At 34.5% G+C, this 22,240-nt stretch overlaps 4 protein-coding genes and 1 pseudogene across 7 annotated transcripts in view; 3 read left to right on the top strand and 2 right to left on the bottom strand.

The window, feature by feature from the left end:
• Nucleotides 1-630, top strand: part of Peritrophin-A (Peritrophin A) — a 31,985-nt gene extending 31,355 nt beyond the window's left edge. For all 3 annotated transcript variants that reach the window (XM_075298488.1, XM_075298486.1, XM_075298487.1), the window contains exon 5: nt 6-630. In XM_075298488.1, the coding sequence (XP_075154603.1) occupies nt 6-229 (224 nt within the window). In that variant the 3' untranslated portion in view covers nt 230-630. The remainder of the gene's footprint in view (nt 1-5) is intronic.
• A 958-nt stretch (nt 631-1,588) lies between these two features.
• LOC142228147 (uncharacterized) lies at nt 1,589-5,458 on the bottom strand. Its single transcript, XM_075298485.1, has 3 exons — nt 4,849-5,458; nt 3,729-4,794; nt 1,589-2,520 (listed from the first exon to the last, which is right to left on the bottom strand). Exons 1-3 carry the CDS (start codon nt 5,305-5,307, stop codon nt 2,126-2,128), a joined length of 1,920 nt encoding a protein of 639 aa, XP_075154600.1. The 5' UTR covers nt 5,308-5,458; the 3' UTR covers nt 1,589-2,125.
• A 4,083-nt stretch (nt 5,459-9,541) lies between these two features.
• Nucleotides 9,542-10,276, top strand: LOC142228838 (cytochrome b5-like; annotated as a pseudogene).
• A 6,344-nt stretch (nt 10,277-16,620) lies between these two features.
• Nucleotides 16,621-17,318, top strand: HINT1 (histidine triad nucleotide binding protein 1). Its single transcript, XM_075299430.1, has 2 exons — nt 16,621-16,750; nt 16,808-17,318. The coding sequence occupies exons 1-2, from the start codon at nt 16,698-16,700 to the stop codon at nt 17,214-17,216; spliced, it is 462 nt and encodes a 153-aa protein (XP_075155545.1). The 5' UTR covers nt 16,621-16,697; the 3' UTR covers nt 17,217-17,318.
• Nucleotides 17,319-17,322: 4 nt separating this feature from the next.
• Nucleotides 17,323-20,176, bottom strand: LOC142228899 (rab-like protein 3). Of its 2 annotated transcripts, none has more exons than XM_075299428.1 (3): nt 20,027-20,176; nt 19,488-19,964; nt 17,323-17,649 (listed from the first exon to the last, which is right to left on the bottom strand). In XM_075299428.1, the coding sequence occupies exons 1-3, from the start codon at nt 20,073-20,075 to the stop codon at nt 17,345-17,347; spliced, it is 831 nt and encodes a 276-aa protein (XP_075155543.1). In that variant the 5' UTR covers nt 20,076-20,176; the 3' UTR covers nt 17,323-17,344. The 2 variants fall into 2 exon arrangements, with proteins under 2 accessions (XP_075155543.1, XP_075155544.1); XM_075299429.1 differs by having other exon boundaries at nt 19,494-19,964.
• Between the last annotated feature and the right edge of the window lie 2,064 nt (nt 20,177-22,240).

Genomic DNA, 22,240 nt, shown 5'->3' with positions numbered 1-22,240 from the left:
TTTAGCTGTTGTTGGCTTCAAATGTCCCACCAAAGTTGATGGTCCTGCTGCCCGTTTCTGGCCTTTCCCACGTTTCCCTGTATCTGGCGATTGCCACCGTTTGATCACCTGTGTTGAAGGACATCCCCGTTTGATTACTTGCGGTGAAGACAAAGTCTTTGACGAAACCACTTTAACCTGTGAAGACCCTGAAGAAGCTCATTCCAAGTGCGGTGGTTTTGGCAAATAAACAACAACTGTTTAATTAATTACTAACAACTAATATGTCGTTTACACTTTACTCGAAATCGATCGTTTTTGAGATTTAAAATCTACTTTATTTTCTACAAAAGGGAGATGATACCATCTCGAAAGGATTCATTTAGAATAAGATGTGAATGGCGTATATGTAAATGAGAACTTGTAAATCAATTTTTTGAATCACTTAATTTTTATACTTCACTATACTTTACTTCCTTTTGATTGTCTTTTGTTTTTGTAAATAATTTCTGTTGTATATCGATTTGCTTCCGTGGGAGCAGAAGATCATTTTTCAATTCTAATTGGTTTCACACTTTTTTTTTAAATATTATTGTAAATGTATAAAACTGTTGTAAACAATAAAAATAATATATTTTTATTTATTAAAAATTCTAAGTATTTTCATTATGGATGATTGTATGTGAAAAAATGTTTATGAAAATAGTTTTAGGGTTTGGCTTTATGATGGAAATACATATAAGAAAAAGTTAGTAATAGTATCTTGTTTCTTCTAAAGGATAATGCTTGACACTGACACAGGAAGTGTTACGAGTCTTCCGTGACATCCGGGTCCATGCACCATCTACAGATGTCATCATCTTTAATGCCTATTCTTACCATGTGTTGCCCAAGTGTGTTATGTCCTGTTATGATGCCAATATAAACTTGGTTTGCTCACAACCATCCGATCTCTAGGGATCGGTTTATATGGGGGGCTATATATAATGATAGAACGATATGGTCCAATTTCTGCATCCATGGATAGAGGCCATGGACTAAGACCACGTACCGAATTTAAACCGGATCGGACGAAATTTGTCTAGTTTGACCATTTGCATTTTGTAATTTTTATATTAAGGTATTAAGTTCGAGTTTAGCTGCTGAAATCGAAAATAAATCTGTAAAGCAGAATAAAATTATAAAATTTTTGGAAATTGTTTTTATAGCATGAGGGGGAATGACCCAAGGCAACAATTGAAACAGGTTATTTCTTTTAAGGCCATTTTCATATAGCTGCATTAGGCTTTAGCTTCCAGTTAACAAAAAGTAATTTGGAAATATCTTCTCTTCGGTTAACTTTAACTGAAATTTTTTAAGCAATTAAATTCCTAACTGGTATATGGAATACATAGGCAAGATGACAGATATGTCCATAGCTAACGAAGCACTAACGTAGCTTCATGAAAATGGCGTTTAACATTAATTATTAAAGAAAAGTACCCGTTAAACATGGCTATTTTAGTACGAACTTTATACCGACCTTTAAAAAAACTCGTATTTACATTAACCCAAAATAAATCATTCCAAATGTTGAATCAGAACTAAAAACATTACAAAACCATAAAAATTAGCTTAATAAATTTATTTTTAGTGTATCGTATCATCGTTATTATAAATGTAGAAATAAAAAAAATGCAAATTGATAAACATCGGATTGTTCAATAAAACAAAACACTGAGAAACTTAACAGAAATAAGATCAGGACACAAAAAATCTATAATTCATAAATAGGATTGTGAGAGTTTTGGTACCTAAAATGTTACTATACAAGAGAATTTATAGATATTGATGTTCTTTAATTGGCATAAATTTAGGAAATTCCTTGTACGACCAGAATGTCTTATGTTCTCTAATATTTGCCATTCTTTTGTATGTTAAGTAGTTCAAATAAACAACTCTTGCAATATCATACTTATGAATTATATATTTTTTTGTTACATAGTTCGAATTAATACTTAATCTAGAGGACAGATAAAATTGGAGATGCGGCAATTTTTGTTTTAAAAAAATACTTTTGTTTTCAACAAATTGTGTGCTTCTTATATTGCAATTAAAAGTCTTCGTTATTCCACTCAAGTATGCTGCCTGTAGCTAATACACCATTTCAATCGATTATATGACGAGTATATTCTTGCGGTGTGGAGAATACAATTGCCCTAATAAGACCACATCGAACAGATTCACTGGGATCACCCACATTGAATGAGAACTTTACACGATTGCATTCGACATCGAGGACTGAATTGTACATTGGATACCAACCGATTTTGTTGAAAACGACAAATACCTTATATATCTGATTGCGATATATATAGACGGGACTGTCGAAAGATATCTCCAAAAGTGAGTCATAACGCACACGAGATGTACAGTGTGTGTAACTAAGACGAGATCCTTGAATATCCTGCAAATGGGCATATAATATTTCAGCATATCGTTCTGAAAATCCTGCCGAATTCATCAATTCACCACATAGCACTTGGGTTGGTACTTGAACACCTGTAAAGAAGATAATTTAATTATTGTTTAGCTACAACTATGACTATAGAGAATATATTTTGCTGTCTATAGAAATGTTATTTATGTTCTGTTCCTGTAAATCGTACGAAATCCCATTCGAAAGTAAAGCAATCAGTCGAATTCGTATCAAATTTGATTTTTTTTTTTTTTTTTGAAAGTCTTTTAAAGTTTGTTTGAGAATACAGTGATTCTCAAAAATGAGATGTTTTATATCCTCAATTATAGGATGGGGTCATAAGTCCGATGTCCGAGAAATAAAATATTTTTCAGTCTATAGAGTTTTTACTTATGCCCTGTTCGTATAAATAGTATGAAATCCCATTGGAAAGAAAAACAATCACTCGAATTTGAATCAATTTGGGTTTTTCTATTATTGAAAGTTTTTTTTTCAAGTTTGTTTGAGAGTACAGTGATTCTCAAAAATGAGATATTTTATACCCTAATTTATAGGATGGAATCACTGTAAAATTCTGAGTCGATACAGCGATGACCGTCAATCCATCTATTTAAATCACTCTAACTTTCGAACACATTAAGCTATAGGATTGGAACTTGGCATAATTATTAATGTAGGTCGGATAATATTAGAAATGGCCATACTGAACCATTTTCAGGTACGGTCTCCATATAAACCGATCCCCAGATTTGACTTCTTGAGCCTCCATAAACAGCATTATGTATCAAATTTCCCTGTTGAAATTTGATACATAATGTTTTTATACGTCTTATAACAACCATAGAAAAAATGGTCCATATGGGTCTATAGTTATAGTTCCCGAGAAATGCTGGTGACATTTCTGAGGGTTTCAAAGCTTCTCTAAGTGGTTTCACTGCAATGTGGAACGCCGTTTGGACTCGGCTATAAAAAGGAGGTCCCTTGACATTGAGCTTAACATGGAATCGGGCAGCACTCAGTGATAAGAGAGAAGTTCACCAATGTGGTATCACAATGGACTGAATAGTCTAAGTGAGCCTGATACATCGGGATGCCACCTAACCTAACCTAGCTCCCCAGTAAACGGACCCCCAGATTGTTCATCCAATCTGGTTGAACTTTTGTGGGGGCTTTCAATGTCAGCAATTGACAAATATCGAAACTATAATCATAACATTTCTCAGCGTATCAACAACTCTCTAGAATAGTTTCCACTATATCTTCATACTATTCAACAATTCGTGAAACTTACCCGTTATCCAGATGTTGGTATCAACACGAAATGTTAATCCACAATCACTAACACTGGTATTGCGGTAATGAAATTGGGGACTTCCTGTACAAACACAATACGAACGTCGTGTATCGTTTGTGACAGAATCGCTCTCACCAACCGGTGCCACAAGAGGGATACCCGCATGTGCTCTTGGCATTAAAGGGTTAGGATTCGATACTGGGAGATTGTTGCATTGATTACGACCAGAGGCCAAAACTTGGGCAGGAATATGATCCATAGATGAATCCATGGGTGTGAAATTACAAATATTACCGCTACCTGGTGGAGGCATTGAATGCCGATATGAAGACATATCACGTTGATTGCTACGCTGTTCGTAATACTTGCGGCTGCATCGGGATCTACAGAAACCTTCTGGCATTGGGCAATCGTTTATAGAAGGACTTGAGATTTCAATGAGTATTGCCAATGCCTCGTGTTGTTTCAAAAGCTTTGAACGAGCTGGACCATCAGCAAACTGCTGAGGGGTCATAGTAAGAAACCGTATCTTTTTAACAGCTTGACGCAATATATCCTCATCAATGACTTGACGTTGTGTTTCCATAAGATAATTCAAATTTGCCCCAGCAGCTGCTGCCGCGGCAGCTGAAGTTGATGGTTGTTCGTTGTTAGCCAATGGTTGTCTTTCTCCGTCTCCCGAAACAGAAGCATCGCTATCTACAACGACAACATCTGGTGAAGGAGATTCGTGACGATTGAAGCTGCCATCATTATTTTCATCGCTAAACTCTTCATCGTGTCCTTGCATCATCGCATTGACATCTGGTTCCATTTTGATTTCTTCAACAGGAATCATGCCCCCATTTGCGCTACCATTTTGATCGCTTCGAAGGTTTGGATCTTGCAACGATTCATCTCGCAGGACACTTCTTTCATTAGCAAACCGTAACAGGGCATTAAACAAATCTAATTCAGAGTCAATGTTCAACTTATCCTGATCCAATATAGCCATTAGGGTGGAAACTTCAATATCGGTGAAGCTGGGATCTTCCAAAACTTCCCGCGTATTATCCGCAATCAACTAAAAATATTCTATTCAGTATATTACAGTACGTGAATATTTTCTTACACTCACCTCCATACTACTTTGCATTAGCCGAGGTTCGTCAAATAATTTGGCAAATTCATATGCCCGGCATGCATTTTTCGGACTCAAATCGGCCCACAGAAAATGAGTACATTGTTCCACGACATGGGGTAACATATATTTCTTGGCCACATAACACAATTCACAAGCTTTATCAAACGACGTTATATTGATGTTATCTGAGTATATATACTCCAACATTGCATCAAATGCTTCCGGCTGAACGTCTGGGATAACAATGGGATCATCTTTATCCGCCAAATGACCATAAAACATAGTCTCGAATACTGGGGAAGCCATCGCAAGAATTAACTTATGTCCAGCTATAATTTTCTGATTTGGCGGTGTCCCTACGAGGAAACGACAATCGGACCATTTTTCCGTCCTCAGTAAATGTAATCCTCGCCCTTTAATCTCATTAAATTCATGCTGCCAATCTTGACCCATTATTTGAGATTCCTTGAATAGCTAGCTTTCTCGTATAAATCCTTGTGTTATTTTGCCGCCAAAGCTTGTTCTGTATATATTTTATCTTTAAAATCTAGTTAACTCCGTCTATCCTAATTTGTTGATTTTTTACTTTCTATGTTGATTGTTGTTGTATACTGATTACCAAGTAACCATGTTTAGGTTATTGCGTAGAAACAGTTTTTTCACGTTGCCATATTGCTCATTCACGTTGTTGAGGCGATGAAAAGGTCAAGGTGTCGTTCAGCAAATAGCTACCCAATAAACACAGGATGAGCGTTTTTCAAATACAACACCTTTTCAGTTTTCATTTCGTGTTTTATTTTTACTTACCAATTATTATAAAATATTTTAAGAAATTTCAGTTGATTATTGATTATCAAAAAATTTCCACATTTTATTATTTCTTCCACGAACTTCGTTGCACAAAGTAGTATTGAAAACCATGTGGTTTTTTCGTTGCATTTCATGGTAGTGTTTTGTCAAAGTTTTCTCCAATTATCTTCAACACATTTTCAAAGTTTTCGTCAATATTTTGGCGGTTTGGAAGTGATCCGCAAACAATTTGAAAATGTATTGAAGATGACTTGTTTTAAGTCAAGTTGAATTTATGTTGAAAATGATATTTATCCTCAAACTGAAAAGGTGTTGTATTTGAAAAACGCTCATCATGTGTTTATTGGGTACCTACTTCACATTGGGAAATTTTTTTTACATGTAGTTTAAAAACCAAATTGTATATTACCGCAAACCGTTCGTTAATTTGCGAAAAAAATAAAATTTTTTGGGAACAAATCTACTTTAGCAAAAGATGTTAACAACAAGACATATTTTAACAGCCTGTTTCTGTATGTCGATCGAGCTAAATAGATCGACTGAAATGGAAACAAACAGCTGAATTTATAACCAAAAATCAGCTGTTTTTATAGATTTCAGTCGATCGATAGAGCCCTTCGACTACAGAAACAGGCTGTTAGATATATTTTTCTTTATTGAGCCTTTTTTGGTTACAACAAACAAAAATATGTTTGAGTGCAGCCGAAGGGATTTAAAAACCGAAATGTTAAGTAAAAAATTTGTCGGAAAACTAGGTTTACGAGATATCGACATCTGAAAATCGGTACTTTCTCTGCCAGCATTTCAAAGTTCCATTTCATCCTCATCGCTACCACAGACTCGTGACACTACAACAAACGCCAACTGTGATGGGGAAAACGTACAAAAAGTACGAAATGTACATGAACGTATTTTGCCATCACTATTGTTGCAAGAGCCGTTGTATATTTTGTGAAACACCAAGCGCTACTAGCTTCCCTGCCAGTATTTCAAAGTTCCATTTCATCCTCATCTCTACCACAGACTCGTAAGTGATACTGCAACAAACACCAATAGTGATGGGGGAAGCGTATGAAAAAGTATGAAATTTACATAAAAGTATTTTGCCATCATTATTAGGTCTGTTTTCTTATTGCACTGATAACCAGTGCAAAAAGAAAACGCAAAACGTCTAACCAGTTCAATTTTCGATTTTGATTGGCAACACTTGGTCGTCAAATGTCAAAATCAAAGTTATTGTTTACAAATAAAAATAGGGGGTATACATTTAATAATCAATTTATAGAAATAAGTGTACCAAAAACGAAAGAGTGATTATTAATTTTAAAGGATTTGCTGCTTGCCTTTCAAAAACAAATGACTGCTGGCAACAGCTACGTGCGTGGAAACAGATTCAGTGCGTCATGTTTATCAACCAAACGCGTGGAAATATGGGAATTTGCTCAAGTGGTGGATTTACAAGTGGCTAATACCACAAGCATGTGTGGTATAGAAATGGATATGCCAATTGCATCAAAATCACAAAAGCCTAGTTAACGTAGAATTACAGACCTCGGCCAGCATTGGCGGAGCTAGAAATTTTCTTGAAATTTCCGAAGCGATAAATTACCCCTATTGATAAAACTATACATCCTCAATTTTATTGCGGTGTTAAAGGCAATATACAGCAAAATCAATCGAAAACAAAAAAAACTCAATCACAAAAATTAGTTGTATCAATTAATTTTTTAATTGGCTTTGATGATTGATACTATCATTTTTTTTGATTGAATACATTTCAATTAAAAACAAGTAAGTAAAATCTAAAGTCGGGCGGAGCCGACTATATTATACCCTTCACCACTATGTAGACAAACATTTGTGTTACCATCTCAACTACTTAAAATTTGCTGGGAGCTATATAAAGGTTTGCATTTCCAGATACAAATACTTTTAATGGAAACAATTTTTTGTACTTCTACAAAAACTCTAGAACTAAAATTTAAATCGGCTAACGCCCTGGGATGATACACAATGTTAGTAAAAAATATGGGAAATATTAAGCGAGAGAATACATATGTATTCGAGATATAGGACAATTAGAGTAATATTTACAATTTTTGCTACTCAGCAGTGGCGATTTTACAAGGATATTGGTTAGATCTCGCCAAGATATGTGTAGGGCGACTTGGAGCCTTATTTAAAACTCATCCGTTCTGTGGAAATTTTGGCATTGCAGTGTGTAGGATATGGGGAAATCATCACAGAATTTTGTGTAAACTGTGAGAATTTTGGCCATATTTCTATTCTCTGTGGAAACTATCCAGTCAATTGGAGGAAAATCCCATTGAAAATGGGTCTAAAATATGAAACAGTCGACCATATTTCCCCAACTCTGGTGTACGTATATATGGGAGCTATATACAATCTGAACCGATTTTGAATAAATTTGACATGTATAGTTAGAATAATAATTCTGCTATCTATGCGAAATTTCACGTAAATGGGAGTATAACTTTGGCCCCCCTGGTCATATGAGTGCAAATCGGACGGGAGATATATATGGGAGCCATATCTAAATCTGAATCGATTTCAACCAAATTTGGCACAATTACCTATACTACTAAACGTACTCCTTGTGCGAAATTTGAAGCAAATCACGGCAAAACCCTGGATTTTGAGGCCATATAAGTTCAATCGGACGAAAGATATATATGGGAGCTATATCTAAATCTGAACCGATTTTAACAAAATTTGACACACTTAACGATACTATTAAACGTACCCCTTGTGCAAAATTTGAAGCAAATCACGGCAAATCTCTGGCTTTTGTGGCCATATAAGTTCAAATCGGACGAAAGATATATATGGGAGCTTTATCTAAATTTGAACCGATTTCAATCAAGTGTACCAAGCATTGGTAGAATGCCAATTCTACCCTCTGTGCAAAATTTCATGAAGATCGGTAGTAAATTTTGGGCTCTGTGGTCATATGAGTCTAAATCGGACGAAAGATATATATGGGAGCTATATCTAAATCTGAACCGATTTGGCTGATATTTTGCAAGATTTGCGAGATTCATTAAATATTTGGATGTACGGTATTTCAAGAAAATTGGTTGATAAACACGCTAACTATGACCACATCGTAGATAATTATATATGGCAGCTATATCTAAATCTGAACCGATTTTTTCCAAAACCAATAGCAATTGTCTCTGTCTCAAGAAACGGCCCTATGCCAAATTTGAGAACGATCGGACTTAAATTGCGAGCTGTACTTTGTGCACAAAATTACATATACGGACACACGGACGGACAGACAGACAGACGGACAAATATTTTATTTAAAATGTGTGTTTTAAAACAGGACTAGAAATCATAAAGCAAAACATAAACTTAATATATTCATCGTGTATAAAAAATACTAAGAATAAAAATTAAATAAAAGGCAAAAAATAAATTGAATATTATAAAACGTCTATCTTCGATTAGTTTTTAAAAATTCTCTGAGAACAGAATACAACGAAGCAACTGTCGAGAGCAGCGGTGCCAACTCTGTGGATTTTTCGTGATTTTGACGATTTTAGATGGTAAATTGGGCATGTGACGATTTATGATTTTAATCAACGTAGTTATAAATTGACTATTTTTGAAAATGTGCGTCTCAAGTTTCCTTTTAGTGTTTTTATTACGTGTTTTTAGTTGTAATGTAATATCAATACTAAAAAATATGCTTAACATACTCTCTCTGCCACAATCTTAATTGGATTAAACACATCGCAGAGCTTGAATTAAAATATAAAACAACTGTAGCTTTGATTATTCTGGGGGGGGGGGGGCTAGCCCCCCCAGCACCCCCCTAGCTACGCCAATGTCGGCCAGCCATCACAAGAGGGAGAGAATATACAGGAAATATAATTCAACTTAATACCACAAATTATTTAATTAAACACCATGTCATCGCAAAATGTAAAATAATTTACCCACGCCGAAGTTGCCAAAAATATTACAAAAGAAAAGAATTGGTTCATAATCCACAACAACGTGTATGACGTGACCCCTTTTCTCAATGAGCATCCTGGTGGTGAAGAAGTCTTGATCGAACAAGCTGGTAAAGATGCTACAGAAAATTTCGAAGAAGTTGGTCACAGTTCATATGCCCGTGAAATGATGCAACAATACAAAATCGGTTAACTAGTTGCTGAAGAGCGTACAAATGTTCCAGAAAAATCCGAACCCACATGGAATACTGAGCAAAAGAACGAGGAATCGTAATGAAGTCATGGCTGATGCCTTTTGTCTTGGGTTTAATAGCCACCTTGGTTTATAAGTTTTTCTTTGGAACGAAATACCAATAATTGTAGGCAGAGAAAAACATCACCACCACCAGCCACAAACAAATATCGCAAGTTTATTTGTATATTTAGTTGAGAAAGGGATTTCTTGCTGTTTTAGACCATAAAACAAGTCATACAAAAAACAAAAACAAAACATATACAGTGACTCACAAAAATATTCTTTTTTATATCTTGAAATCGCAAACCGCTTAACATTTATATGAAAAAGTTTTATTAAAATGTTTCCATGGATATACATAACAGCAAAACGTAAACAAAAATCGTGAAATTAATTTTATTGTATTATTTTTCATCATTAAATCAAAAAACTACAAAAAAAGCTCACAAAAGTATTCGTCGTATCAGTAATCACATTGTATGAGACATTATTTTGGTCCACTTAGTATTTGGAATAGTACCCTTTGTTAGCGCAAATGGCTTCCAGTCGTCTTGGCATCGACACGTTTCTTGAGAGATTTTGCCCCATTCTTCTTGTAACACTTTTTTTAAGGGCTGTCCAAGATGAAATTTGGTTTTGTCCGATCCACGGTTCCAAATGAGATCCTAGTTTTCAATGGGGTTGCTACCTGGGCTTTGTGGTTGCGTTTTGAGATATTTAGTGTTGTGAAGGAGCCATATTTTCACATCCCAGGCCGTGTGTTTGGGGTGTTTGCTTGTTGGAACAAGGAGTCTTTATCACGAAATCCCATTTTAGAGGCGCTGGAGTGAAGATTTTCTTTCAAAATTTTTAAATATGTTAAAAAACATTTAGGCGTTCATGGTTCCATCAATAAAAACTAAGTTTCATTACACTTGTTTTTACATTTTTTATTTTCAAGGTTTCCCTAAGCTTTCGCCGTGAAAATAAAAAATGTCGAAAAGTGTAAGACAAAAGTTTTTATTATTTTAAAATGTATTAAGAAAATGTAACCATTAAAAAAATTAGGTTTATTTTAGTTATCGGAATTATTATTTCTTCAGCAAATTAACTTAACTTTATTCATTTTTGGATTATGTTTGTATAATTAACCCTCTAATGCCCCAATTTTTTGGCCATCTGAATAAATATTTAATGTTAACGACACAACAGCAAGAAAACTAAACAAGAAAATTTTATAGGTAAAATTCAGTATATGCTGCAAAGCCTCTTAAACAGTTCCAACTGTTTTCTTTTTATTTTACCCATTTTTATTGTGTTAAGGTGTGTTTTACTAAAAGCTTCCTTATTTATTGAAGCCCGCCTAAAGGCGGGATTGGGCATTAGAGGGTTAACTAAAGAATAGAAAAATTATACACAAATGAAGCGTAAATATCTAAAAAATTCATGAAAATTTTAAATTTTACCGCAAAATCCAAACCAAAATCATACTGTCTTGGTGAATATTTTCTAAATAATGATGAAGAAGGCAATTTTATTATTATATACTATTCCAAATGCTATTTTTATACCCTCCACCATAAGATGGTGGTTTTTTAAGTTTGTCATTCCGTTTGTAACAGATCGAAAAATTGCTCTAAGACCCCATAAAGAATAGGGTGGTTAAATTTTCAAGGGCCGATGTTGATTTTGAATAAAACACAAACTATTTAGGACATTATTGTAATTTTATTTTATTATGATATATTCGTATTACTCAATTATGTATGGAACAAACTATAGGCCAAATAGACGCCGCGACCTCGGTGGCACACCTCCATCCGATGGTCCAAATTTTCGATGACGCTGGGGCATAATTGAGGTTCTATGCCGTTAATGTGCCGAATTATCTCGTCCTTTAGCTATTGAATTGTTGCTGGCTTATCGACGTACACCTTTTCTTTCAAATAACCACAAAGAAAAAAGTCCAACGGTGTCAAATCACATGATCTTGGCGGTCAATTGACATTGCCATTACGTGAGATAACACGGACATTAAATTTGTTGCGCAAAAGAGCCATTGTTTCGTTAGCTGTGGGGCAAATTCGGGCCATACAAAGTTCGTTATCATCTTACGATAGCGAACACCATTCACAGTAACTGCCTGACCGGCCTCATTTTGGAAAAAATACGACCCGATGATGGTCGGTCCGTCTGTTGAAATCACGCCAACTTCCGTTCGAAACAAGCTATCGACTTGAAACTTGGCACAAGAAGTTGTTATTGATATAGGTCGTATCTTATTGGAAAAGGGCCATATCGCATTACTTTACGTATAGCCCCCATATAAACCGATCCCCAGATTTGACCTTCGGAGACTCTTGGAGGGGCAAAATTCATCCGATCCGGTTGAAATTTGGTACGTGGTGTTAGTATGTGGTTTCTAACAACCATACAAAAATTGGTCCATATCGGTATTGGGCGGGGCCGACTATATCATACCCTAAACCACCCCATGCGAATTAGTAAACATAAGCAAGGGTATCATTGGTATAGGTTTGGGAGATGAACCGAATTTCCTTATTTATGAAAATTAAGCAGTATACACTCAAAAAAAGGCATGTCCTGTTACAAAGATTTTGTCTTTACTTTAAAAATTTACTTTTTCCCTTTCCTTTTTTTCCTCTTTTTTTAAATCCGAGCCAAATGAGCGGAGAATACTAGTAAGGATATTTTTAAGACACATTTTTTTTTTTAAATTTCGGTTTTGTGTACTTCTTTCTAGGAAGCGAATTTTAAGTTTTCATTTTTTCAGCTTTTGTTCTCCATATGCTATTAAAATCCTTTAAAACGAGTTAACAACTTTATTTTCCAAATTCAAACTCGACTTCCAGTATACTCATAGAAAAAGTCTGCTAAAAACAGCAGTAGATGTCTGCTGTTATATTTTTGTACTTCACGGCCTAATGAACAACAATTTATAAAATTTTTATACCCTGCGCCACACTGTTGAACAGGGTATTATAAGTTAGTGCATATGTTTGCAACACCCAGAAGGAGACGAGATAGACACATGGTGTCTTTGGCAAAAATGCTTAGGGTGGGCTCCTGAGTCGATATAGCCATGTCCGTCTGTCCGTGAACACATTTTTGTAATCAAAGTCTAGGTCGCAATTTAAGTCCAATCGACTTCGAATTTGGCACAAGTATGTGTTTTGGGTCAGAATAGAACCCTATTGATTTTGGAAGAAATCGGTTCAGATTTAGATATAGCTCCCATATATATCTTTCGTCCACTTATACGGTCCTAGAAGCCAGATTTTAACCCAAATTTGGTAGAAATTTTGCACTAGGAGTACAATTGGTAGTATAGTCAAATGTGCCAAATTTTATTGAAATCGGTTCAGATTTAGATATAGCTTCCATATATATCTTTCGTACGATATGCACTTATATGGATTCAGCCTGAGTTTTACCCTGATTTGGTTGAAATTTTGCTCAAACATAACGCTTGGCCATATAGTCACGAGTGCAAAATTTGATTGAAATCGGTTCAAATTTAGATATAGCACCCATATATATCTTTCGTCCGATTTAGACTCATATGACAACAGAGGCCAAAGTTTACTACCGATTTTCGTGAAGTTTTGCACAGAGAGTAGAATTAACATTCTAGCAATGCTTGGTAAATTTGATTGAAATCGATTCAGATTTAGGTGTCGTTATGTGTATTAAATTTTGTTAAAATCTTTAATATTTTAGATATTTAAGTGTGTAAAGTTTGATCTGATTTGGTTCAGATTTAGATAAAACCCCCATATATTCGTGTTTCCAGTTATTACAAATATGACGAAAATTCCCACACTTTAGACAAAACTCTGTGATGATTTCCTCATATCTTAGTCATATCCTGTAGTGCCAGAATTTCCACAGAACAGTTGATTTTTAAATAAGGCTCCAAGTCGCTCGACTTGACCAAATAATATGTTACAACCCACACTTGACCACATATCTTGGCGAGATCTACCAATATTCTTTTAAAATCGCCACTGGTGAGTAGCAAAAATTGCAAATATTACTAAAATTTTCCTATATTTGGTATACATATGTATCGCCTGATAAATCATAAATGTCCTTTTGTACACTTGCATTAAAATTTCTCTCGCTTCATATTTCCCATATTTTTTACTAACATTGTGTTTCATCCCATGGTGATAGCCGATTTTAATTCTAGTGTTTTTGTACAAATATTCTCTTCATTATAAGTATTTGTATCTGGAAATGCAAACCTTTGCATAGCTCCCAGCAAATTTGAAGTAGTTAAGGTGGTAACACAAATGTTGGTATACATAGTGGTGAAGAGTATAATATAGTCGGCCCAGCCCGACTTTAGACTTTACTTACTTGTTTTTTACTAACATTGTGTTCCACCCCAGGGCATTAGCCGACATAAATTTTAAGTCAATAGAATTTTGGTCTTAAATATATTGTCGGTTCAGATTTAAATGCATGTATATGGGAACATAAATCTTTATATATACCACTCAAAAAATTTGAAGGAATTCAGATGGTGTCGAAAATGTAGATCACAAAGTGGTGCAGGGTATAATATAGTCGGCCCTGTCCGACTATAGACTTTCCTTACTTGTTTTTCTATAGAAAAATTTGTCAAAATTTTATTTCTATAGAAAATTTTCTCAAAATTTAGCATATTTATTGAAAATGTATTTCTATAGTAAATTTTCATATAATGTTATTTCGTGCTGATTGGTCACTGATTCTTAAAAAACCTCTAATATAAATCTTTCGACCGATTATAAATTCAATTTTGCGAAATTGCCTAAAAATGTATACCCTGCGTCGCACTCTTTATAGAAGTATTACAATATACATTGTCCAAATCGAGTGAGGTAAATAGCAACATGGATCTAAATACAAAGTTGTGTATATTATAGTCTGCCCCGCCAGACTTCAGATTTTCCTATTATTATTATTATTTTTTTTTTGACTAAAATTATGTTTCGTCCCATAAAGTTAGATTCAAATATTAAGTACATAGATTTTGTTGAAGTGTATACAATTTTGTCTAAATCGGTGCAGATTCAAATTCATGCATATGGGAATATCAACCTTTATATAGCTCGCAACAAACTTGAGATGGTATCAATGAATTTGGTCCACAATGAAGTGTATAATACATTATTTTTTTATTAAACATAGGAACGACATTGGCCTGAATGTGTGAATAAGTTGTTTTAGCACACTATACGAGTGCTGGAGATCATGATCGCACTGAATAATCCATGTAGACGGTATTTCCCGTGATTGTTATGGTAATATTACATGGGACAAACTGTTTTTGAAGATTTCCAAAAGCATAGTGTCCTCTATACTCTATAAATCGGAGCCATAACATGTCCAAAAAACGACCCCCAGACCATAATATTACCCCCACCATTATTGAAGGAACTGTTTTTATTTCTTGGATTAAGACTTTTCTTTGGACCTTCGTACTAAACTTCCACCACCCGAGCCATGCAATTTAAACTTTGATTTGTAGGAAAATAAAACACATTTCACTGATTCTCATGCCATTTAAGGTGTTTTTGTAAAAATTTAAGGCGCGGTTAAATTTTTTCGAACTCCATAATTATTGTGAGTCTCACGAAATACAGAGAAGGCCTTTGACGAAATGTCCAAATGAAATCGTCACTTCCGTGAGAGTTCCTTTATTGGAAGTTGTTAGAGACGCTACATTTAAAGTTGGGCCACTAGATATTTCTACATAATTCGATACATATTCCTGTTTTTGTTGCAGTGAAACAAAACTTAAACAAATACTTCTGTTTTGTTTATTTACATTTGCTTTTGTTTCTTCTTCTTTTCAGTATGTGACATTCACTTGAGATGTGTTCCTCCCCAGTATTTTAGTTAGTTGCCAATTCATATTTTGACAACTACAAAATTCGCATATAATGGTGACTCTGGTGCGACTTGCACTGATAGTTGCACTGGATAGGACACCAGTGCAACGATTGCCATACAAAAGTTCTATCTAGTGCAAAAAGAAAACAGCCCTATTGTTACAAGAGAAATTTCATATTTTGTGAAACACCATGCGCAACAAGCTTCCCTGCCAGCATTTCAAAGTTCCATTTCATCCTCATCTCTACCACAGACTGGTATAAATGTTATATTTATAAGAATTTATAAATGTATAATCAAATTAATAAACATCTAAACAATCGTATTTTACTTGACCACAATGATTCTTTTACAACTACCCTGCCAACATTTTTTGAATTTGGGGGCGCTTCTGAGAATCCCCACTACGTCGAAAACAGTCGTATACGATATCCAAAACTCCTCGGCCGTCACTATTGAGAAGTTGTACCACGCCAAGTTACTACAAAAAGGTATCGCATGAGTGCAATTATTAGGTGCCCTTCTGGATACATATAGAAGGACGCCAATTAGAGCCCCTTGAAACAATCGGACAAAGTGCATTTTAAGATAGTTGTAAAAGAATCATTGTGGTCAAATAAAACACGATTGTTTACATGTTTATTAATTTGATTAAACATTTATAAATTCTTATAAATATAACATTTATACCACTATCACAACACATTTAACATAATTTTTTGCATTAATAATAGAATGATGTTGAGTTACATGTTGCAGCGTCTATCAGCCAGTGTTTTTATTTTCGATGGAGGCATCAAAGAAAAGCGGCAAAAGTTTTTCGCCTACCGCCTATCGCTATGATTATGTTTAGAAACATTGATTGTGTAAAATCCATAATTGTACAATGTGTACCATCCCTGGTACTCGTTAAATCGAGAACATTTTGACAGATGACCTTGTTGAATTTATTTTCACGGAGCCGGTTGATTTTGAGGAGTAATTGGTAAGGATAAGCTTTGCAACTCCGCAAAAACTAAATTTTGTCAATATTTCCTTGTAGCCTTAAAACAACAACACCTTTTAGGATTATGTCGAGCGAAGTGGAAAAAGCTCAAACGGCAGCGCCGTCTGAGGATACCATCTTTGGAAAGATACTGCGCAAGGAAATTCCATGCAACTTCATTTATGAAGATGACAAATGCGTGGCTTTCCATGATGTAAATGCCCAAGCCCCCACTCACTTTTTGGTGATCCCTCGCAAACCAATTGCTATGTTGTCCCATGCCACTGAAGAGGATGAAGCTCTTTTGGGCCATTTAATGGTAGTAGGCAGCAAAGTTGCCAAAGACTTGGGTTTGGAACAAGGATACCGCGTGGTTATTAACAATGGAAAGGATGGTGCTCAATCGGTTTACCATTTGCATTTACATTTCTTGGGTGGTCGCCAAATGAAATGGCCACCAGGTTAATAAGAGTCGACGGAATGATGTATCCAATTTGTATTTAAAAATTTATAAAATGTTGCAACAACAATAAAGATTATGTGGAATACAAATCAATTAAAAAGGCAATATGTACATATATATGAAAGTATTTATTATAAAACATTTGGTTCCATTAGAATATTACCTATTTGATTCTGTTGTGGGCTACTTGGTGTTCTCATATTGTTCGGAATACTGCCGGCATTATTTGTGTTATGTGGACCTGACGTTACTGTATTGTATCGACGCCTGTCTGTTGATGCGCCGCTTCCATAAAATCCGGTATCACGTGTTTCTTGTTTCTTTTCGATGACTCGGTCAAAAAATCTCGACAACTTTACAGCATCGGTTGTTCCTGCAGCAATACTCCTTGCGTCATCACAGTTTAACCAAATTTCCTCAGCGCCACATTGCTCAGCTGTAATGAAAAATGGGCATTTAGTAAGGGAGCAGCATTTAAAATGGTTCTTCAGATATTGAATTATGGCGATAAATATTGGGCACATAGTTATAACTCCTCATAACTCAGCAATGGTGTGAGCAAGTAAAATTGTCATTTAAATCCTTGATATCGATCACGTCCTAGATCAAATAAGATTTTTTAATACTATCTAAGCATCACAACTCTCAGTACATGCTAAGTGGAAAGCTCCAGGTAAAAATGGAATTACGTTGCATACAGAAATGAAAATCTGTCATCTGGTCTATATATTCCGTATGGCAGTTAGAACTTAACTGCTGTTTCTCTCAGTTAAAATTAACGGGAGAAAATATTTGCAATTTATTATCTGTTAACTGGCAGTTAAAACCTAAAGGAGCTGCACGAAAATTGACGTAAAAAGGAAAAGCCTTCATTAGAAGTTTTGAGCAGCAGTAAATAAATTTATGTATGAGGTGACACGCTTTTGGGAAAGGTTCAGAATATAGTCAGATCTAAATTAACATCAGAATTAGCCCAATTCTGAATATTCCCTGGGGAATGGGTTCCCTGGGAATTCATTTCCCCCGGGAATAAAATCCTCCTTTCTAAACAGTAGGGGAAGGGAATAACAAGAGAGAAGTAATTTAGAGTATTCGAAGTCAGCTGTTTTACTTCAACTGTTTTATTTTAATACAAATTTTGAATTGATGTAAAAGTTGTCATTGTGATACAATATTATAGGGTAAATAAGCCTGTCTTCAAATACTTGTTGGACGTGATAGCAGCCCACTTTGCACCTGAACGCAAGTCGTTCGGTGCTACGCTTCTTTGCCGAATGTGGCTACCAAAAAGGGCGTAGGAAAAGATTGAGACGTATCTGGTGCCCTGTGTATCCTGAACAAAGTTATTAAAGTCATAAATATATTTGAAGAACACCTATGCCCAAATTGGATATATTTCATCAAAAAGGAAGAAGACAAATATAAAATTTCATTAGCTTTTTACCCCACGCTGGACACATGTCCGCATTATAGCCCGTTTAAGTAATAAGCATCTATATATAGGAAGGGGTACTATAGTTTAAATGTAAAGTTTTTTTTTCTAAATATAAAAGAATTTTTAAAATATGTAAAGGTCTGTGACCATGAGATGAGGATTCGGTAGTTGGATGCATCCCTTCCTGGTGCAAGGCAATACTCTTTTATTGTTTGCTTTTAATTTGTGGTTTTTGACCTGAAATTACAGAGAAACGATGCATTTTTGTTACACCTCCCTTGATTTTTTGGGGGAATTTTTCCCAAAAATTGTCTTCATTTTTCCCTTTTTGTTGTCATTTTTTTTTCGAAAATTCGAATTTGGTTGGTTGAATAAGGGAAAAAGAAAAATTCCCCGGGGATATTACGTTTAGAATAGGGAAAATATTCCCAGGGAGTTGTTATTCAGAATGGGGCTAAATATGAACTTATTGGTCTATGGAACATCAGCCTCCTATTTTAACTTTTTTAGATTCGGGAGCAATCGTGGTGCATTGGTTAGCATGCCCTCCTTGCATACACAAGGTCATGAGTTCAAACCAAGTTTCGACTAAAAACTAAAAGTTTTTCAGGGGTGGATTATCTCCTCTTTGTGATGCTTGTGAAATTTCTGAGTGTTTCAAAGCTTCTCTTAGACGTTTCGCTAAAAATCGATTGCTCGATCCAACAGTTATATTGGAAAAGTACAAGTTCTTTCGCCAAAGGCATAAGTTTGCTTAATAGGAAATATTTATAAACGGTATTAAACTGAAAGGCTTCGTTGTTTTTCTGTCAACAAATATTAGTTACAATTTCATTTACTTTTACCTATGCCGCCTGCCTTTTGTACGGTTTTGGGTTGGCGTCTTTCATCGACCAAATCGAGTTTAGTGCCCATAACGAGTATCGGCATTTGAGCTGCTCCGACAAATTCCTCTGGATCAAAGGCATTTTGATCTTCGGTACGGTATGCTGTATTATTTCCTGGCTTATATGTGTCTTTGCCCTCCTTACTGAGGATTTCAAAAAGCCATTCACGTAAATTGCTATGGCTTTTGCGATTGGTCAAATCGTGAACTAAAATAATTCCATCCGCAGATGTATAGAAAACACCACGAGAGTTCTTGTGATTTAAAGAGCCTCCTACATCGAAGAGCTCTATGAAATATGGTTTCTGTTGTGGCGTTCCTTCTTTATATTCGTGCAGTTTAACTTCGATATTGCAGCCAACTGTCCAACCAGGCCGACTGAGACTTTCGCCGTTTGCTATCAGATGAGTGAGACAAGTTTTACCAACTCCTGTTAAAAAAATAAGGACACATATGAAATTGAAATACAACGCTATTAAACGCGGTAGGTACCGGAGTCTCCCACCAAGATTATTCGAACTTTATCAATAGTATTAGTCATTACATATATAAAATTTTAGCAAATTAACCAATAACAAATAAAAATAAAAACACAATTCTTCTTCTTATAAACTTCAGTCGACATTCAAATTAAATGGAGACTTTATATGTGGTGAAATGGTTGATATAACGTATCGTAACGTATAGAAAATGCCGTTAGGAATATTTCAATTTTAAATGTGAACGTTAGGAATAGATAAAAAATAGCATATTCAATATCAGAAAATTATATAAACGCACTCAGCTTTTGGTAAGAAAATAATTGAATTTCAGTTTCCATAAGCAATATAAACTTATATATTATTTGGCATATACATGGGAAATATTTAAAGCTAAAGGTGGGTATTAAGTTCGAATTTAGCCGCTAAAATCGTCATTTTTACATGATTACTTTTCTTTAATAATTCATTTTAAGGAATACAAACTTTGGAAATGTTGCTTTGGGCTTTTCGCCATCAAGTTATAAAAAAATTTGAAACAAATATGTATAATTTTATGCCTTTTTCTTACTGATTTAGTTTTCACTTTAGCGATTTTAGCGGCTAAACTACCCACCTTTAATATTTAATATTTTATATTTTTATATTTTAAATATTTAAAGCTAAAATCAAAAATAAATCAGCGAAGAAAATATAAAATTATACCTCTTGCAAATTTTATTATAATTTAATTTTATTATAATTTGATGATTCTAGCGACTAAACTTAAAGTCGTAAATTTGAGGCGTTTTGAACATTTTTGTGTTTTTTGTAGCAATTACACAAATTGGAGCCCTACCTTAATCTCAACCGTTCTGTGGAAAGTCTGGCATTTGTGTTTAGTATAGAGGACTCATCACCGAATTTTATGTAAAATGTGGGTATTTTGCCCATATTTGCATAAAGCGGAAGAACATATATATGGAGTCTTTATCTAAATCTGAATCGATCAAATTTGACATTTGACTATTCCCTGTATAAAATATTGAGTCAATTGGTGTAAACTCTCATTCAAAATGTGAGCAAAATATAAAATTTTCTACCATATTTTTCCTAAATAAAGGTGAGTACTATGTTCGGATTTTTTAACCAAAACACTAAATTAAAAGTACAAATATATTTATGAAGCCGATTATATTTTGATCGAGTCTTGCCAAATAATGGATGGAAAAGATCCAAGGAATTGATGGCAAATAATTTTATATTTAATTAAGAAAAGTAGCTGTGAAAACAAGCTGGTTTTCAGCTTGAAAACTGAACATAGTACTAAGCTTAAGGCGTACATTTATATGGGAGCTATATCTATATCTTAACCGATTTGAAACAAATTTGGCACATATTGCTAAACTGTTACTTCTACTCTTAATGCAAAATTTCAAGTAAATCGTAATAAAGCTTTTACCTCCTATGGTAACATGAATCTAAACTGGGCGAAAGATGCATATGGAAGCTATATCTAAATCTGAACCGATTTCAAAGAAATTTGACGATTTTGATGATACTATAGTTGTAATCTTTCTGTAAAAATTGAAGCAAATGAAGGTGAAACTCCGGCCTCTAAAACCACATCGGGCACAATATATATAAGGGAGCTACATATAAATCTAAACCGATTTGCTCAAAATTTGCATGTCTTACGAGACTCATTTACACTGTTGCCATTCGTGCCAAATGATAATCTACCAAACTTTGAAGAACATTTTACCACAAATCTACCAAATTGAAAAAAAATGTTTTTGATCAAATTCTTCAATTAGGTTCTTAAAATTTTATTTTTATAGAAAATTTTCTCAATATTTTATTTCTATACAAATATTTCTTAAAATTTTATTTTTAAATACAATTTTCTAAAAATTTTATTCCTATACAACATTTGGTCAACTTTTTATTTATATAGAACAAGTAAGTAAAGTCTAAAGTCGGGCGGGCCGGCTATATTATACCCTTCACCCCTATGTAGGCCAAAATTTGTGTTACCATCTCAACTACTTCACATTTGCTGGAAGCTATATAAAGGAGACAATTGTTTTACTTCTACAAAATCTTTAGAATTAAAATTTAAATCGGTTAATGCTATCCAGTTAATTGTAGGAAACTTCCATTGAAAATGGGTCTAAAATGTGTAACAGTCTACCATATTTCCCCAACTCTGGTGTACGTATATATGGGAGCTATATATAATCTGAAC

This window comes from Haematobia irritans, chromosome 3, assembly GCF_050003625.1.
Source record: "Haematobia irritans isolate KBUSLIRL chromosome 3, ASM5000362v1, whole genome shotgun sequence".
NCBI classification, from domain to species: domain Eukaryota; kingdom Metazoa; phylum Arthropoda; class Insecta; order Diptera; family Muscidae; genus Haematobia; species Haematobia irritans.
This window is presented reverse-complemented; position numbering and strand designations above follow the sequence as displayed.

What these genes read in the sequence shown, in the direction of transcription:
- LOC142228147 (XM_075298485.1), bottom strand. Translation starts at nt 5,307, where the DNA reads ATGGGTCAAGATTGGCAGCATGAATTTAATGAGATTAAAGGGCGAGGA. An exon ending in TAATGCAAAGTAGTATGGAG is followed by an intron (nt 4,795 to 4,848) that starts GTGAGTGTAAGA and finishes GAATATTTTTAG; the next exon opens with TTGATTGCGGATAATACGCG. An exon ending in TACCAACATCTGGATAACGG is followed by an intron (nt 2,521 to 3,728) that starts GTAAGTTTCACG and finishes TCTTCTTTACAG; the next exon opens with GTGTTCAAGTACCAACCCAA.
- HINT1 (XM_075299430.1), top strand. Translation starts at nt 16,698, where the DNA reads ATGACCTTGTTGAATTTATTTTCACGGAGCCGGTTGATTTTGAGGAGT. An exon ending in TTGATTTTGAGGAGTAATTG is followed by an intron (nt 16,751 to 16,807) that starts GTAAGGATAAGC and finishes ATTTCCTTGTAG; the next exon opens with CCTTAAAACAACAACACCTT.
- LOC142228899 (XM_075299428.1), bottom strand. Translation starts at nt 20,075, where the DNA reads ATGACTAATACTATTGATAAAGTTCGAATAATCTTGGTGGGAGACTCC. An exon ending in AATCTTGGTGGGAGACTCCG is followed by an intron (nt 19,965 to 20,026) that starts GTACCTACCGCG and finishes TTTTTTTAACAG; the next exon opens with GAGTTGGTAAAACTTGTCTC. An exon ending in GGCAGGCGGCATAGGTAAAA is followed by an intron (nt 17,650 to 19,487) that starts GTAAATGAAATT and finishes TTTTCATTACAG; the next exon opens with CTGAGCAATGTGGCGCTGAG.